The sequence below is a fragment of the Mobula hypostoma genome, chromosome 21 (assembly GCF_963921235.1).
Source record: "Mobula hypostoma chromosome 21, sMobHyp1.1, whole genome shotgun sequence".
NCBI classification, from domain to species: domain Eukaryota; kingdom Metazoa; phylum Chordata; class Chondrichthyes; order Myliobatiformes; family Myliobatidae; genus Mobula; species Mobula hypostoma.
The window spans coordinates 15,588,513-15,607,957 of record NC_086117.1 but is presented as its reverse complement, the minus strand read 5'-3'; the positions used below and the strand labels follow the sequence as shown (position 1 = coordinate 15,607,957).

The 19,445-nt window shown below is 44.4% G+C and overlaps 1 protein-coding gene across 4 annotated transcripts in view; it reads left to right on the top strand.

The window, feature by feature from the left end:
• LOC134359616 (netrin-G2-like) overlaps window positions 1–19,445 on the top strand; it is a 139,693-nt gene that overhangs the window by 93,820 nt on the left and 26,428 nt on the right. For 3 of the 4 annotated variants that reach the window (XM_063073113.1, XM_063073111.1, XM_063073109.1), the window contains exons 4-6: window positions 11,307–11,479; window positions 14,862–14,888; window positions 17,254–17,322. In XM_063073113.1, coding sequence (XP_062929183.1) covers window positions 11,307–11,479; window positions 14,862–14,888; window positions 17,254–17,322 — 269 coding nt within the window. The remainder of the gene's footprint in view (window positions 1–11,306; window positions 11,480–14,861; window positions 14,889–17,253; window positions 17,323–19,445) is intronic. The other variant, XM_063073110.1, reaches the window with a different exon arrangement.

Genomic DNA, 19,445 nt, shown 5'->3' with positions numbered 1-19,445 from the left:
AAGTGGGCTGGCACCATCACTGGTGGAGAACTGGTCCACACGGTCATGATCACTGTGGCCCCATCGGAAAGTGACAAACCCACGATAAAACGTAAACACGAGGAATTCTGCAGATGCTGGAAATTCAAGCAACGCACATCAAATTTGCTGGTGAATGCAGCAGGCCAGGCAGCATCTCTAGGAAGAGGTACTGTCGACGTTTCGGGCCGAGACCCTTCGTCAGGACTAACTGAAGGAAGAGCTAGTAAGAGATTTGGAAGTGGGAGGGGGAGGGGGAGATCTGAAATGATAGGAGAAGACAGGAGGGGGAGGGATGGAGCCAAGAGCTGGACAGGTGATTGGCAAAAGGGATATGAGAGAATCATGGGACAGGAGGCCTAGGGAGAAGGAAAAGGGGGAGGGGGGGAAACCCAGAGGGTGACCCACGATAATATCCTTGGTGATGTGAGACACGGGCGTCTAGGGACCGGCAGGGGATGCAGGAGCCCAGAGGGCGGCCGGTTGAAGGAATTAAACTGGGCACATTGAGAGCAGGGAGTGACGAACTGACATATCTGCAGTCAAGGTGGGCCACCAGAACGGGTGTCGCAGAAAATCCAGAGTCTGTCACACGCCTGGCTGGCCAGGGAGGGGTGAGGTGTGAGCCCACTGGAGTGTTTCAAAGCGCACAGTGGCCAGAATGTACGCGCCATTGTCAGGTGTATCAGCTGGAGCGGGCTCGTGCTGTAGCGCCTGCCGGATGTGGTTCTCAAGTTCCCAGATGATCGGGGCGAGGATCTGCTAGAGTGGAATGATGGGCTGAGGGTCGATCCCTGTTTCGGCCACATCCAACTGTCGTGACAGGGCAACCCCTTATTGTTCTTGGAGCTGGGTTGGTAGAAGATGGAGAAGTTGAATTGGCTGAAGAAGAAGACCCAGCAAGCCTGACATGGGTTGAGTTGGTGGGTCCGTTGAACGGACGAGGTTCTAGTGGTCAGTAGAGATCAGGAACGTCTTGGTGTTCCCCATCAGCCAATGCTGCCATTCTTCCAAGACCCATTTAATGGCAGGTAGCTCCCTTTCTCCTACTCCATAAAGGTGCTATGTAGGTTGAACATGGCATGAGGAGAAGGCACAAGGGTCTGTTTTCCCCTCCGGCCCTTGCTGGGAGAGGAGGGCTCCGGCGCCCACATCAGATGTGTATGACCCTACCACAGGAGATCCAGAGGGGTTCGGATAGTGGAGAATGGGAGCGGTGGTGAAGTGTCTCTCAGCCTCCTCTAAAGCATGGTTCACGGCAGCAGGCCAGGTTATCTAGTAGGTAGGTGGCTCGGTGAAGGAGGTGAGGAGTAGCAATTTGGCTGTGGTTTCTGATGAAATAGCGATAGAAGCTGGAGAAGTTCAAGAAGCGCTGTAGCCCATGAAATGACAGTGTGTACTTTCTCTGGGTCCGTGGTTATGCCTTGGGGTGAAAGGACTTAACCCAGGAAGTAAATGACTAGGATCTGGAACCGGCATTTCCCTAACTTGCAGTACATTTGGTTTTTGAGGAGACCATAACACATAGGAGCAATATTAGGCCATTCAGCCCACCGAGTCTCTGCTCTGCCATTTCGTTATTGCTGATCCATTTCACTCTCAGCCCAATTCTCCTGCTTTCTCCCCATAACCTTTCATGCACTGCCTAATCAAGAACCTATCGACCTCCGCTTTAAATGTGACCTGGCCTCCACAGCCGCCTGTGGCAATGAATTCCACAGATTCACCACTTCCTGGCTAAAGAATTTCATCTTCATCTCCATTCTAAATGGACGTCCCTCTCTTCTTAGTCTGTGCCCTCTGGTCCTAGACTTACCCACCATAGGAAACATCCTCTCCACATCCACTCTATATAGGCCTTTCAATATTCGATAAGTTTCAATGAGATTCCCCCTCATTCTTCTAAATTCCAGCGAGTAAAGGCCCAGTGCCATCAAATACTCCTCGTACAATACTTCTTTCATTCCTGGAATGATCCTCGTGTACCTCCTCTGAACCCTCTCCAACATGAGCACATCCTTTCTTAAATAAGGGGTCCAAAACAGCTTACAATATTCCAAGTGAGGCCTCACCAGTGCCTTATACAGTTTCAGCAATGCATCTTGCTTCTATATTCTAGTCCTCTCAAAATGAAAGCTAACATTGAATGTGCCTTTTTCACCACCAACTCAACCTGCAAATTAACCTTTAGGGAATCTTGCACAAGGACTCCTGAGTCCCCTTGGTCCTTGGAATTTTGAATTTTCTCCCTGTTTAGAAAATAATCCATACTTTTATTCTTTCTACCAAAGTGCATGACCATACACTTCTGTATACTTTATTCTATTTGTCACTTCTTTGCCCATTTTCCTAATCTGTCTAAGTCCTTCTGCAGCCTCTCTGCTTCCTCAACACTACCTGCATCTCCAACTATCTTTGTGTTGTCTGAAAACTTGGCCACAAAGTCATCAATTTCATCATCCAAATCATTGTCATACAACGTAAAAAGAAGCAGTCCCACCACTGACCCTTGCAGAATATCACTAGTCACCGACAGCCAACCAGAAAAGGCTCCCTTTATTCCCACTCTTTGCCTCCTGCCAATCAACTAATCCTCTATCCATGCTAGTATCTTTCCTGTAAAACCATGGACTCTTATCCTGTTAAGCAGCTTCATGTGCAACACCTTGTCAAAGGCCTTCTGAAAATCCAAGTACTCAACGTTCACTGATTGACCTTTGTCTATCTTGCTTGTTATTTCCTCGAAGAATTCCAACAGGTTTGTCAGGCAAAATTTCCCCTTAAGGAAACCATCCTGACGTTGGCCTATTTTATCATGCGCCTCTAAGTACTCTGAGACCTCATCCTTAACAATCAACTCCAACATCTTCCCAACCACTAAGGTCAGGCTGAATGGCCTGTTATTTCCTTTCTTCTGCCTCTCTCCCTTCTTGAAGCTTGGAGTAACTTTTGCAATTTTGCAGTTCTCCAGAACCATTTCAGAACGTAGTGATTCGTGAAAGATGATTACTGATGCCTCCACAATCTCGTCAGCTACCTCTTTCAAAACCCTGGAGTGTAGTCCATCTGGTCTAGGTGACTTAGCTACCTTCAGACTTCCATTTTTCCAAGCACCTGCTCCCCAGTGATAGCAACTGCACTCACTTCTGCCCCCTGACACTCTCGAACTTCCGGTGTACAGCTAGAGTCTTCCACAGTGATGACTGGTGTAAAACACTCATTCAATTTGTTCACCATTTCCTTGCCCCCCATTACTATTTCTACATCATCATTTTCCAGCTGTCCAATATCTACTTTTGCCTCCCTTTTACTCATTATGTATCTGAAACACTTATGGAATTGTTGGTTAGCTTACCTTTCTGTTTCATCTCCTTCCTCCTTATGGCTTTTTTAGTTTCTTTCTGTTGGTTTTTAAAAGCTTCCCAATCCTCTAACTTGCCACTGATTTTTGCTCTGTTATATGCCCTCTCTTTTGCGTTTATGTAGTTTGACTTCCTTTGTCAGATACAGTTGTATCATCCTGTCTTTAGAATATTAATATTACTTCATTTTTGGGATCTGCTATTTTGCGCCTTCCAAATTTCTCCCAGATGACATTCTGCCGTCATCCCTGCTAGTATTCCCTTCCAATCAACTTTGACCAGCTCCTCTCTTTTGGCTCTATAATTCCCTTTTTTCCACTGTAATACTGATACATCTGACTAGTGGGCTTAACTACAAGCCCCTTAAAAAGTGATCTCATAGGCATTCTACAAATTCTATCTCTTTGTCCCTATTTTACACTGCAACTCATCCCACTAATGGCAATTTTGCCCGATCATTTGCCTGTCCTTCCTGAGAGTCTCACTACACACTGCCTCTGCTTGTCAACCAACAGCCTTATCCTCAGCCCAATCACTCCAGTTCCCATCCCCCCGTCAAATTAGTTTAAACCCTCTCCAACAAGTCTAGCAAACCTGCCTGCAAGGGTATTGGTCGCCCTTGGGTTCAGGTGTGATCGTGCCTTTTGTACAGGTGATATCTTCCCCAGAAGAGATCCCAATGATCCAGTAACCTGAAACTGTGCCCCTACACTGGTTTCTCAGCCATGCATTCATCTGCCCTCGCTGGTGAGTGGCACAGGCGGCGATCCTGAGATTGCTACCCTGGAGGTCCTGCTTTTCGGCCTTCTACCTAGCTCCCCAAATTCTCTCTTCAGGAACCTCCTCGCTTCTCCTACCAAGGTCATTGGTGCCAATATGTACCAAAACCTCTGGCTGCCTACTGTCCCCCTTTAGAATGTCCCCCTTGGACCCGAGCCAAGACACCCTGGGCCCTGAACCTAGCACCTGGGAGGTAACAGACCATCTGGATGTCTCTATTGTGTCCACAGAGTCTTGTGTCTACTCCTCTAACTGTGGAATCTCCTATCACTGCTACAGTCTTCTTCCCTTCTGAGCCACAGTGCTAGACTCAATGCCAGAGACCTGGTTGGTATGGCTCCCCATCTCATTGAGGGGAATGGCCACAGGAACGGCTCATTTCCCTTCCCACTCCTGGCAGTCACCTATTTTTCTGCCTCTTACAATTTCCTGTTGACTACCTCCCTGTAGCTCCTATCTATCACCTCCTCAATTTCCCATATGAGACACCGAAGGACTGAACGGACATGACAGATAGGGTATTGGGGGTCCTTTACGAACGTCGTCTTCCACTCATCCCCCTGGCAGATGCGGGTCAGCTTGTAGATCCAGTTTGGTGAAGATCTGGGGCCCTGCAGAGTGTTTCAAATGCAGTCTATCTAGAGGAGAGAGTAGCTATTCTTAATGGTGATTTTGTTGAGTCCATGGTAGTCGATGCAGAGGCGAAGAACCCCATCTTTCTTTTGACAAAAATAGAATCCTGTGCTGGCTGGGGTCTGGGATGGTTGAACGAAGCCATACTGTAGCATTTCATCAATGTAGCCATTAATGGCTTGGGTCTGAGGAGGGGAGAGGGAGAACAGGTGACCTCAGGGAAGGTTGGTTCCTGGGAGAAGGAGGTGGTGCCGTTTTCCTGGATACAGCGGGTTACTGGCGGCCCTGCAGTAAGCACACAAGTTGTTTCTCAACCGACACTCATTTCTTGGGGTGGAGGGGGTTGTTAAATGAGCTCTCCCTAAGTGCATGGGTTCTGTAGGCATTGATGATGAGGGTCCCACTGCCTGAAATGGTTCTGGGAACAGAACTGGGATTCTGACTCGTGATCTGGAGGGCCGTTCCATAAAATGCTTGTCAACACGAAGGGCCAGAGTGATAAGGTTTTCAAGGGTCATTGGGCATCTCAAGGGTCGACAGCACCCTGCACTCTGCGAAACTGTGATGGTATTGGATCAGCAGCGTTTCCACGTTGCAGCCGCATTCCACTGCGAGGATCCTGAATTCCACGGTGTAATCCAGCGTCGAGCATGAACCTTGACACAGGTGAAGTATGCAATCCACTGCCTCCCTTCCACTCCCTGGATGGTCAAAAGCCCTCGCTGGTGAATTCCTCGTGTTTTTTTTTTGCAGAAGATGGTGTTATTGCCCCAGTTAGCAGCAATCCAGGTCAGAATTCACCTAGTCAAGAGAAAGACAGTGACAGCAATCTTGGCTCAGTCCACAGAATGCAGAAGTGGCTGCAGCTCGAAGTGCAAGACACACTGTGGTGGGAAGTTGTGGGTGTCAGGTTGGAGATCCATGGAAGTGTTCGGGCTCCGGAATCCGGGGCTCCTAGGGAGGAGGTTGACTGGTGCCGGGTTGCTGTATCGGGACGGAGAATTCATTGAGAGTGGTGAGCAGACGGTCAGCGACTTCCTTCTGCTTCTGGATTGTGTACTGGTTAAGATGGAGGACTTCCTTTAGGCGAGCAAACTCTGCTGGGTCAATCGTTGGTTCACCCATCCTGTCAGGAAATGTAGAGGAAGCTTGACCCAAACACAGCAGCAGAGACAATTTAGCAGTGAGCAATCAATTTAATAATAATCTGCAAAATAACATTCCATGGGAGGCCACAAATCAAGAGAGAATGGACACATGACGTGACACGCCGACAAGGCTAGCAGCAACTGGTTGAAGCTGGTTGGTTCATATGGGTGAACAAGGATTGTGGATCAGAGATGGGTTTAAATTGGCTGCAGGTGATGAGTTGGAAATGAATGGAGGTGATTCCTTTTAGCTGGGTGGAGACTCAAAGGTACCTACCTGTGCAAGCCTGACAAAAACAGAGACGAGGAGGAATATCTTTAGCCAGAGGGTAATGAATCTGTGGAATTTATTGCCACTGACAGCTGTGGAGGCCAAGTCATTGAGTGTATTTAAAATGAAAATTGATGGGTTCTTGATTAGTAAGGGTGTCAAAGGTTATGGGGAGATGGCAAGAAATTGGGGTTGAGAGAGATGGTAAATCATGATGGAATGGTGGAGTAATTGGCTGAGTGGCCTAATTCTACTCCTGTGTCTTATTGTCCTCTGGTCTTATAGCACTGTGTCATCGTTTCCTAGGTTATCCTTATAAAACCACCAGGGGCTGCGGAGAAGTCTTCCCAAAGAGTGAGGGATGTAGGGAGTTTCCTCTGCTAGAGTTTCCAAGTATCACAGCTTAGCTCATTGTCCCTCCTCCAAGCTTCCCCTGGTGAGATCATCGGTGGTTACAAAGATCAGTTTCAGTGAGGTTACCAGCAACACCTAAGTCTGCATTTCTGTCACTTCGAGTGCCCCCAAGACCACCTTTGCATTGCCAGGGTCAACCCTGACATCAAGGAATGGGTGAGTCAAAGTTTCTCCAACCTACACATTTAACATTGCTTTCCCCCCAATACAGCACAGACTCACTCCACCACTGTTGGATATGTCAGTTTTTTACATTACACATTATACTTGGATTCGGAGTCCTCTCATTTCAGCAATGCAGAGAGGTCCCACAATTCAGCTGTGTAAATTAGAGAAATTAAGGTGTAAACATTTGTGACCGGTTTGTGTAGATAACTTGCACCGTGAATGTGTCCTTGAGAAGTGTTTCTGTAGAACATAGATCTTTGTCTTCTTCAGCCTGTCGGATGATAGCTTTTGTTACTTTAATGGCCAGAAGATCTATTTTATTGAACTGGAAGGAGACCAATCCTCCTACTACATTCCAATGGTTTTCCCAAACTATATTAAGTTTAAATTTAGAAAAAATTAGAAGTGATATTTTTTGACCCTTCGGTTAAATTTAGAGAAACTTGGAAACTTTTTATGCAACATTTTCATATGATGTAATTTGACCTTTCCGAATCTTCTTTATTAACTTAAGATATATGAATAGAGGAGCAGAGTTGACAACATTACTGAACGTGTTCAATTTAAGATATTTGCCTAGCCCTGTTTTGTTCCGTTTGCTTTTTTTGGGTTTAGTATTTAGTTCTTTTTTTTTCTTTTTTTGGGGGGGGGTTTCTTTCTACATATATTTTTTCTTTCTATTTCTTTTTCTTTTTTATGATCAATTTCATCATGAGTTTGGAAGTCTATTATACCTATGTTATTTGAATTTTTTTTTGTATATGCTTATTAATAACAAGATTGTTACAATCTCTTTGTATCAATATTGTTCTTTTGTTTATAATTTTGAAAATTAATAAAAAGATTTAAAAAGGAAAGTGTTTCAATATAATAACAGACATGTATATATTATATGAAAACAAGTAGAGAATGTGTGATTTTTTTAATGGTACCCATGTTTTATCTCTGTCACCATCCAATCATCCCCACCTTCTGATTGTTCTTCATCTGAACTCTGCATTTTATTTTCATCCAAAATAGGGTCCCTAAGTATCTTTCAATGGTCTCAGAAAACTCGGGTCCATACAGCCCAACTGGCTTTTCATAATGGCAATCCAGTGCGACAGTCACTGGTTCCTTCACCAGAAAGCTCCAAATACTTTCTTACCTTACTCTTTTAAAGAGGAGGAACTCACCACACTTCCTGCTCCATAGATCCTTTTATTGCCGGGTACTTTCAGTTTGCATCCTTGACCCTTCCATTCGGAAAATGGTTTCTTTTTCTTCACCTCATCTTTGCCCTTCGCCCTTCGCCTTTCTACGAGTAAAGCGGATAGTCAAGCTTCTCCTGTCCACCCACATAATTGATGTCCATTGACAGTGAGACAATGCTGGTTAAACTCGTTTGCCTGCTTTCCAAGACCTCTCCAAGTGCTGATACTCTAGCTAGTGGCAATTTAATGTTTTGAAGCTGTCCAACGTAGTCTCCTTGCCATTGTACTTTGTCTGGCAGTGACATGCTTTGGGATGCCCTGAAGTTATGAAAGGAACGATAGAACGGGCCAGGTTTGAGTCACCAATTCTCCCTTGTTGCCAGGGTAACTGTTTTAGAGAACCTTACAGTTTATTTGGCTATTTCACTACAAATAGTTACAATATGTCAAAATGTATACAACTAAAGGGAAGTTAAAGTCATTATCTTTCAGAAGTGGTGTGTCTGTACATTTAGGATGTTTTGAAGTTGTTTAAGATGTTGGCGAGGCCTAATTTGGAGTATCGTGAGCATTTCTGGTTATGTACCTACCTACCAATCAATAAGATTGAAAGAGTACAGAGAAAATTTCTAAAGATGTAGCCAAGACTTGAGGACGTGAGTTTTAGGGAGAGGTTGAAAAGGCTAGGTCTTTATTCCCTGGAGCGTAGAATGAGGTGAGATTTGATAGAGGTATACAAAATTATAACAGTATAGATAGGGTAAATGCAAGCAGGCTCTTTCCACTGAGGTTGGGTGAGACTAGAACTAAAGGTCATAGGTTAAGGGTGAAAGGTGAAATGTTTAAGCGGAACCTGAGGGAGAACTTCTTCACTCAGAGGGTGGTGAGAGTGTGGAATGAGCTGGTAGCGGAAGTGATGGATGTAGGTTTGACTTCAGTGTTTTAAGAGAAATTTGATTAAGTACCTGGATGGGAGGGTTATGAAGGGCTACAATCCAGGTGCAATTTGATGGGACAAGGCTGAATTATAGTTCATCACGGACTAGATGAACTGAATGGTCTGTTTCTGTGCTGTAGTGCTCTATGGCTGTATGGGTGTGGATGGAGATTATAGCTTCAATTCAAAAGTTTCCTTGTGCTTTAAGTTAATTATAAAACTTTTAAAGGTGTTTCATTATCTGTGAGGCAGTTTAGCCTGTCCCACACAGATGAAAGTGAAACACAAATGTAAACCCTATCTTTTTTTAACTAAAAATATTGGCTTTTAATTTTAACATAATGGGGACTTGTGCCCAATTTAAACTACAGACCAAACTTAGACCAAATCTTTTAAAACTGTTGTTGAACCTCCCATTTTCTAAAAGCAAAAAAAAAGTGCAGATACTGGAAATCAAAAATATAAACAGAGAATTCTGGAGCTGCTCAGCAGGTCAGGCAGCATCTGTGAAGAGAGTAACAAACTTTACATTTCAGGTGGTTAATAAACACAGGAGTTTCTGCAGATGCTGGGAACCTTGAGTAACACTCACACAAGATGCTGAAGGAACAAAGCAGGCCAGGCAGCATCTATAGAGAGGGAAAAAAGAGTCAACCATTTGGGTGGAGACCCTTCATCCTTTCATCAGAATAATGATTGTCCTGATTCACTGATCTGAATAGTGAATTCTAGTAGTTCCTTCTCCACACATGCAGTAGTGCTCCAACATTCTCTATTCTTATTTCAGCCTCTTCATTTTTGCTGAAAGGTTAATTCTCCCTGTGGTGAAGGCAGCACACTAAAAAGAGGCTGGGGAGAGGTCTGTACAAAGTCCTGTTTAAATTACTCCTTAAGTAATTGCACATCATTTCGAAGTTGATGAATATCAGGTTTTATCAGTGCAGCTGGTATCTTAATTCTGGGAATTGGCAGGTGGCTGTGAATCATGATGGCAGATGCTTTTCTTTTAATTGGAGCTACACATGGAGTTCTCAAGGCGCGCAGCGCTAAACAGTCGTGGCCTTTCTCATTTCCTATCAGTTCCATGCTGGCAGTATGGTAACCAAGTCCCCAACAGACCCAGATATACTGATCGAAGATAGAACAGTACAGGCTCTACAGTCCCCAATGTTGTGTTGACCTTTTAATCTACTCCAAGATCAATCTAATCCTTCCCTCCCACATAGCCCTCCATTTCCCTTTCATCCATGTGCTTATCTATGAGTCTATTTAAAATCTTTAATGAATCTGTCTCTACCACCACTTCTTGGCAGCGAATTACATGCACCCGCCACTCTCTTGTAAAAAACCTACCTCTGACATCCCGGCTATACTTTCCTCCAGTCACCTTACAATTACGCCATTTCTGCCCTGGGGCTTTGGCTGCCCACTCTTGCCACTTATCATCTTGTCTCTTCTCATAATCCTTCATACCAAAGAGAAAAGCCCTAACTCACTCAACCTCTCCTCATAAGACGTGTTCTCTAATCCAGGCAGCATCCTGGTAAATCTCCTCTGCATCCTCTCTAAAGATTCCACATCCTTCCTATAATGAGGCAACCAGAACTGAACACAATATACCAAGTGTGGTCTAACCAGAGTTTTTATAAAATTGCAATATTACATCGCAGGTTTTAAACTCAATCCCCCAACTAACGAAGGCAAACACACCATATGCCTTCTTAACTACTCTGTCAATTTGCGCAAACACGAGGAAATCTGCAGATGCTGGAATTTCAAGCAACACACATAAAAGTTGCTGGTGAATGCAGCAGGCCAGGCAGCATCTCTAGGAAGAGGTACAGTCGACGTTTTGGGCCAAGACCCTTTGTCAGGACTAACTGAAAGAAGAGATATTAAGAGATTTGAAACTGGGATGGGAAGGGGGAGATCCGAAATGATAGAAGAAGACAGGAGGGGGAGGGATGGAGCCGAGAGCTGGACAGTTGATTGGCAAAAGGGATATGAAAGGATCATGGAACAGGAGGCCCAGGGAGAAAAAAAAGTGGGGGTGGGGGAACCAGAGGATGGGCAAGGGGTATAGTGAGGGGGACAGAGGGAGAAAAAGGAGAGAGAGAAAAAGAATGTGTTCAGTTAGACCTGACGAAGGGTCTCGTCCCAAAACATCGACTGTGCCTCTTCCTAGAGATGCTGCCTGGTCTGCTGTGTTCACCAGCAACTTTTATGTGTGTTGCTATCAATTTGCGCGGCAACATTAAGGGATCTACAGCTGTGGACCCCAAATCCCTCTGTTCCCCCTCACTGCTAAGAATCCTGCCATTAACCCTGCTACTCCTGTGGTAGTTTTCACTGACCTGTTACTCTCACTCCTTCTTGTTCCAGGTGTAAATGCAACATGCATGCAAATAGCTGCCACTTCAAGGAGGGGAGTTTGATGTGCGAATGTGATCACAACACAACAGGCCAAGATTGTGGAAAGTGCAGGAAGAGCTATAAAGCCAAGTCATGGCGACCGGGCAGCTACAGCCCATACCCAATGGGAACAGCCAACAGCTGTATGTATACCATTGCTTTCTTATAGTGTCATGCCCTCTGTTTGTTGACCATGTTTCATTGGAAAGGAAGTAACCCTTGGGGTTTGCTGCTACTATGAGCTACGATTAGGTAACAATCCATCTCTTCTGAATGCACTATTTTCACTGAACTTTCGAAATCTCTACAGGTTCCTCATTCCACTTCAGTGGGCAGCACCCAGCAACACAGCCCTGGTCAAATGTACCCACCAGAAGCCCAGGTTTTTGGAAGGAGACTGAATGGCAGAGTGACAGCAGTTGGCAAGGAGTTCACTTGTACCTTGAAGTGGGCACTACCACCTCCTTCAGGATTACTAATGCAAAGTGCAAGGTTTGGGGGAAGACATGTTCAAATCCAGAATAGTCTTGACAACTCCAATGCCTTAGCTATAATGGCGTGTTCCAGAAACAAGTGAACACGGAAGAACAACTCCCAGTCCCGTGGTATAGACTGTAGCTCTGGACAATTGTTTTTAGTCAAATCCAGGCACAGTGGAGTTCACTGACAGAGATTTTTTAACTCTGCTGAATCTGGCCAAAACATGCATGAAACTCAAGCACTTTCCCTCTCTCGCCGCCAATCTTATGTTATGTAACTTCAAAACATTAAACTAATTCAAAGGAAGACACGAGAGTCTGAAATGCAGGTCTAGCTTCGAGTTTAAGCGAGGCGCGCATGTGTCACGTTGGTAGCATGATGACATATGCAATTAATGTATTTTTATATACAACCCGTAATAAATCATTTAAAAGAACAAACATGCTTAATCAAACAGCAAGATTACTCAAATTTACTTTGGGACATAATTGTGGAATTCCCGATCCAACACAAATCAGTGCTTTATTCTCCAAAGCAAATAAAAATCAGGGGAAGGAAGCTGATTGAAAACCGCCTGTCTTCTGTTGCTGGTTAAAGTACCCTGGACCTGGGAGTAGAATCCCAGTAACACCTCAGCTATTCTAACAATCACATTTTCTATCAGATAGAAAAATATTTTGAGAATAATTTTTGCTATAACCAGACCTGCAAACATTAGCTCAAGTACAAGGGCAGGAGAATAACAACTGGAATTTATCCATTTCCACTGTGTACATGTCTGACACTGCATCTCTCAGATAGTGGTCTTTAAAATCATAACTTTAATGTATATGGTTTATTGATTTTATTTCTCCAAAACACCGTGGGATGATTTCTCTTTGTGGTAAAGGTTTCCTAGAAATACAGATTATTGCCTTTACAACAATAGCAGGTACCTGTCAGGAAGAAAGATAAAAATCTATCAGATTAACTGCTCAGCATCGCTTGAGGTCCCACTGACTGAGAATAGAAGTACGGGCCTATCAGCCAATGATGTTGTGCCAACTTTTCAACCTACACCAAATCCAGTCTCACCCATCTCTGCCACATAGCCCCCCATTTTTCTTTCATCTATTGCTAGTCTGAAAGTCTGTTAAATTTCCCTCATGTATCTGCTTCTAGTACTGTCGGTGGCAGCTCATTTCACACACCCACCACTCTCCATGTAAAACACTTACCCCTGACATCCCTCCGTACTTCCCTCCTTTTACTTTAAAATTGGGCCGTCTTGTATTAGCCATCTCCGCCCTGGGAAAAAGTCTCTGGCTTTCCAATCAATCTCTGCCTTTTATCATTTTGTACTCCTCTCACCCTCCTTCACTCCAGAGAGAGAAGCTATAGCTTACTCAACATCTCCTCATAAGACATGCTCTCCAATCCAGGCAGCATCCCAATAAATCTCCTCTGCACCCTTTCTAAAGCTTCCACATTCTTCCTATAATGAGGCTACCAGAACTGAGCACTATATTCCAAGTGTAATCTAACCAGTTTTATAGAGCTGCAACATTACCTCACACTCTTGAACTCAATCCCCCAAACACTTGAAAGCCGGCACACCATATATCTTCTTAATTACCCTATCAACCTGTGCAGCAACTTCGAGGGATCGGTAATGTGGACCTCAAGGTCCCTCTGTTCTTCCACACTGCTCGAAATCCTGCCTTTAACCCTGTATTCTGCCTTCAAATTCAACCTCCAAAAATGTATCACTTCACTTGAAATACTCAAGCAGTTTTTTTGCAGGAAGAAAGAACTGTAAATTTTGTGTCTTGGAAACTCGTTAGTCCAAAGAATGGATCTCGCGTGTAGTGGAAACGTACCTTTGCTTCCCACCTCAGATAAAGTAACTTCAATACTTTCTGGCTTTAATTGAAAAGAAATGTCATTGAAATATTTCCTCAACTGATTTATTTTACCTGGTTGTCCATGCCCAAGGTAAGTTCTGACGAGTTAGTGATCTCCTAGGCTGCTGAAGGTATCTCTGACACAAGCATTGAACTTCCAAGCATGGCGTAGCTGAGCAACACCTTCAATGCATACAGTACTTTTCCCAGATTAACCGCTAAATCAAAGAGTCAAAAACAAGATGCAATCGACCATGAATCTCCCTTTTATTTCCCAGGTCAAGTAAATGGAGTTCAGAGTTAGGGCATAGACAGCAGGGGAGATTTTAGTGGGATCACTGGAGACCATTTGCTGAGTGCACATTAATGTAAAAATTACATCCATTAAACAGTGAACAGCTCCCTTACAACACAGCCTTGGGCAGAAGCCCATGTTTTTCAGGGAAGTCAATGGTGCTGGCAGAAAACAAGTTCACTATCACCCAGAAATGGGTACTTCCAACTCCTTCGGGATTGATTGTATTAAAAAATGTGAGTTTGGATGAGAAACCACTGCAAGTGTTCAAAGGTAGTGTTGTCAGATAGAACAGCTGAGGTGGCACCATTTCACAGCTGTACTGTTGGCCCTGTATGGTACAGCGATGAACCACAGTTCTCCTGCCTCACTTGTGTGGGCGTGAGAGGGTCCTTCACTTCCATGTGTAGGGGACCCAATGTCCACCTATTACGACTGCCTGCTGCATCCCCCGGCTGTGTTGCACAAGATGGTGCAACAGCCACCATGCACGTTGTTACAACTAGCAGTGGCCCTCCCTGCCCCAAAGTCAAACACATTTAGCATGTATCGAGAGGAAAATTTGCTCTTCTAAAATTGCCCTCTCAGTGTGACAACATGCATCTGTGAAACTGCACGCAAAGCCGAATTTGGCGTTACAAAATGCAGAGTTATTAACCCATGAGTGGTATTCGACGCAACAGCCAATCCCCACTTTAAAACCATATGCATAAGGGCAAACTCCAGGCTGGGTGCAGACTGCAGTGCAACCACTGTCTTGAGTTTTATTGTCACAGCGAGGACGGGGTGGGGGGGGGGCGGTGGGGAACGTTCTATTCATCGAATTGCTGCTGGCCTCCTTAACATCTTCTTCTGATTTCTTTTCAGGTGTAGCTGCCAGTTCTGCTTACGGCAGTAAGTACAAACCGGGTCACTTGCCTCTGTCTCTGTCTCTTCATCACTCCCACGTCTATCAGTTTTCTTACTTTGATCATAATTTTTAAAACTTTATTTCAAGTGTCTTTCTATTTTGTTTCCATCAAGTTTTGCTTTCAGAATCTGGGTTTGTTTTGCATGTCCATCATCTACTTAAAGCAAGTTTTTCCACAGTTTCTTCAAACGGAATTAATATTTTGGAACAGAGTCTGGGGGGTACAAGTGACTTTTCTGACACATCCCTGAGCTGCAGGGTCCAGGATGACTGTGGTCGAGTTTCGTGCCGTTAACTCTCGCCTCGGTGTCAGACGTCTCTCACTCCGATCCTGCCTGAGCAACAGTCATGTGACCTTCCCGTCACTAGTGCTGTCAACTCTACCAGCGCGCCCCGATTCCCCACGCTACCTGCTGGACGATGGACTGTCCGGCCTCCGTGTCTGAGTGAGGCATACCTACGCGGCACCCTGTCCGTGTGAGGTGTGGGGGTACCAGACGATGCAGCGACAGCGGCAGGCAGGGTGCGTCCTGATGGGCCACCCTGTGGGTCCCCTGCTGCCGGTGGCAGGAAGGGGGCATTCCAATGCGCCACCTGGCCGCCAGGCAGCCTGGCAGCGCAGGATGGCAAAACGGATTGTGTCCCCGGAGCCAGTGATCCGTCGAAGAATTGGTGATTACAGGTGCTTGGAAAGCCACCCCAGGAACTATTGGCCTCACACCCTCTCAGAAAAGGGAGCAAAATAAAGAAAAATAAATAAGAAGTAAATAGAATGACACGGGAAACATATCAGGTCTATAAAGAGAAGAGAACAGCTGGCCATTTAGGACAGAGTCATAGACTCATAGAGCACGACAGAATACAACTAGGCCCTTTGGCCCATCTGGTCCATGCAAAGCTATTAGTCAGCCTACTCCCGTCGACCTGCATCACAACCACAGTCTTCCATACCCGTCCCATCCATGTACCTATCTAAATTCAAATGTTGAAATCAAACCCGCATCCATGACTTCCACCGGCAGCTCATTCCACACTCTCCTCTCTCTCTGAGTGAGGAAGCTCCCCCTCATGATCCCCTTAAACATTTCACCTTTCACCCGTAACCCATGACCTCTAATTCCCGTCTTACCCAACTTCAGCGGGAAAAGCCTTCTTGCATTTGCACCCCTCCTAATCTTGTACCATCATCACCACCGTCATGTGCCGGGTCATATGATGTGGCAATCATGGTCTTTCCACGACCATGATCGTTCTTGGTAGATTTTTCTACAGAACTGGTTTGCCATTGCCTTCCTCTGGGCAGTGTCTTTATAAGACGGGTGACCCCAGCCATTATCAATACTGTTCAGAGACTGCCTGCCTGGCGTCAGTGGTTGCATAACCTGGACGTGTGATGGGCACCAGCTGCTCGTACGACCATCCACTACCTGATCCCATGGCTTTGGGTAACCCCGATCGGGGGCTAAGCAGGTGCTACACCTTACCCAAGAGTGACCTGCAGGCTAGCAGAGGAAAAGAGCACCTTACACCTCCTTTGGTAGAGACATTTCTCCAACCCATCTCCCAATCTTGTGTGCCTCTATCAAATCTCGCCTCATTCTCTTATGGTCTAGGAAATAAAGTCCTAACCTAGTCAACCTTTCGCTATAACTCAGGTGTTTTGTCATTAACGACAAAGGACCTCGGTCTAAGATGGCAGCCTCACACTTTGACTCCCTTAAGAAGCAGTGTTGAAGTTTTCAGAACATAGTTGTGCTTCTTTCTGGATATCTGGTTCAGCATTCTGAAGCAGTAAAGCCCTGTCTCTATGTCTTCCTGTCAACAGTTGCTTTCATCTGTTTGTAAGTAACTTCCCAAGATGACAGTGTTTCCTGGGATCATTTGTAACCTTGGATGAGCTGGTGTCCTGGGACCAGATCCGTACTTGTGTGTCTTTCTGGCCTGTAACTCCAGTGCAAAGCACAAGAGCTTTGAGTCCTCATCATGAACCCACTCTCCCACATCCCAACATCGAAGTGCTTCCAGCTGTGGGAACAGGACAGGGCAATGATCAGTGCAACAAACTTTAAAGAAGTCTTTTAAGTTCTGGGAGAAAGATTGATGAAATAGAATGGATCAAGGAAAGTGTTCCAAAACACAGCTGTCGGCACTTGGTGGAGAGCGTAGTGAAGAGGCCAGCAGGAGGTCAACTCCCATTTCGAGGAAAGTCAGTGGACTGAAACAGACTGGGAGCTTTATTAGAAATTTGCCCACTCCTGTGAAAATGGTTACAGTGATCACTGACTGTTGTTTAGGATGTCTCAACTCTTGCTCAACTAAATGTTTCCTTTTTGTTTTACACGTATACAGTAATCAAAAAATCACAAGCGGTGATCCCACCCGTAGCTGCCGCCTCACAGAAGCCACAGAAGGGGCCAGGTACAATCTCCTATTAGCTTTCCAACAGACTATGCATCAGAACTCCCTAGAATGAGTTACAAAACCTCCCTAGAGTTGTGGAGGCAAAATCTGGTGAAACTCTCTCCACTGTGTGACCTGTTCAACAAAGTCTATATCAATAAGTAAACTATCACCCAATCAAACTCATTAAAGTTTAGATCCACAGAACCAGAGAACAATCTTCTGCTTCTAGTACTGGTCGTCCGAGTCACAGAGCTTATGCGCAAACTGATGATGCACAGGGTCCCTCTCCTGAAACAGCAAAGATTTTATATAGAGTTGAAAGATCACTTCAGATGCTGAGTAGTAGAGGAATTTCATTTTTACTTTGAGTTTTTTGGAGCCATGTTTATCCTCTCCCATTTTAACATTAAAATGCGAGAATCAAAATCAGAATCAGATTTATTATCACTGGCATAATTTGTAAAATTGTTATGTGGCAGCAGTACAGTGCAGTACATAAAGATACTATAATACAACAGGAAATGTAAAAAATAAAAATTAGAGCAGAAAGAGAGAAAAAGAAAGCTATAAGACATTTCCTGCAGATTCAGAAGAGTGGCCATTTTAATTCCTTTCCCTGAGTGAGGACTGTGGGGTTGTGTGAATATGTGCAAACAATATGAAAACTTGTAGAAGAAATTTTTTTTTTGGTGTATGACAGAAATGGAGGAAACAGCGATTATGTTGAATTGAATCCTGATATTTTGCAATTGAAAGGCTCTTCGGAAGTCAAGAATGAGGCATAAAACTTGTTGCTTACGGCCGGCTTATTAAGGGTTATAAGAACAAAGAAAGAGGAGCTGAGAGAGCAAAGAAAAGACGAAGTAAAAATCAGTCGTGGTCGTCTCATACTCAGACTAGAGACAGACAAAATCCCAGTGATAACAATTGAAATAAGATAACCAGATTGAAGTGGTGTGACATCTGCTACTGAAAACTAAGAAACTTCTAGAAAAATATGGAAGCAACTTTACCATATTTACAGAAAATTTCACTGAACAACTACATGTACATATACACAATAGATGATTATATAAAAATAGAAGCAAGTTTAGGAAAGTTAAGCTGCAAGAAAAATAACAATTCTACACCTTAATCCAACAATTATTTATTTAGTTTTTTATTTAGAGATACAATGCAGAATAGGACCTCTCGGCCTTCAAGCTGTGCCACCCATCAATCCAATGATTTCAAGTTTGATAATCACGGGACAGTTTACGGTGACCACTTAATCCACTAACCAGTATGTCTTTGGACTGTGGGAGGGAACAGGAGCATCCAGGGAAAACCCAGGCATTCCACGGAGAGGATGAATAGACTCCTTACAGAGGATACCGGATTGAATGCCGAACACAAACTTTAATAGCGTTGCGACAACTGCTACGCTACAATGGCACCCGCGTGCCTTTATAAACTGCATAATAATGACCTTGTCAACAGAAGGCATGGGGCTAGTGTTCAAGTCAGTTCTTACATTATTGAAAACAAAGGGCTCCACAGCTAATTGGGACCATTAGAACTCAGAGTCCTTCTTGTACCAGGAGTGAAGAACACCAGACTGACTATTGTACAGATAAAGCTCTTTGAAAATGCTACTAAATCAGTCCCATTCCCTCACAGTGCTGAATAAAACTGATGATTCGCAAACATTTTAAAACCTTTATTTTAAATTGTAATATTACAGAATTATAAATTTCAAATACCCAAGTTTTAATTTTGCAGATGAATTTATATTGACAAGAGTATTTTTAGACTCAGCAAAATAAAACAAGAAATGTCAGCAACACACACGAAATGCTGGAGGAACTCAGGAGGCCAGGCAGCATCTATGGAAAAGAGTACGGTCGACGTTTCTGGCCGAGACCTTTCATCAGGGCTTCCAGCTTGGATTTCCAGCGTTGGCAGATTTTCTCTTGTTTGTGAAGAAATGTCAGCAGTAAGAGGAATCAATTCTAAAGGGCAGAGATTTTCAGAAATTGGAACTTATTGCTAACCCTAAACACAAGAGATTCTGCAGTTGCTGGAAATTCAGAGTAACACACACAAAATGCTGGAGGAACTCGGCAGCATCGATGGAAAGGAAAGAACGATCGAAGTTT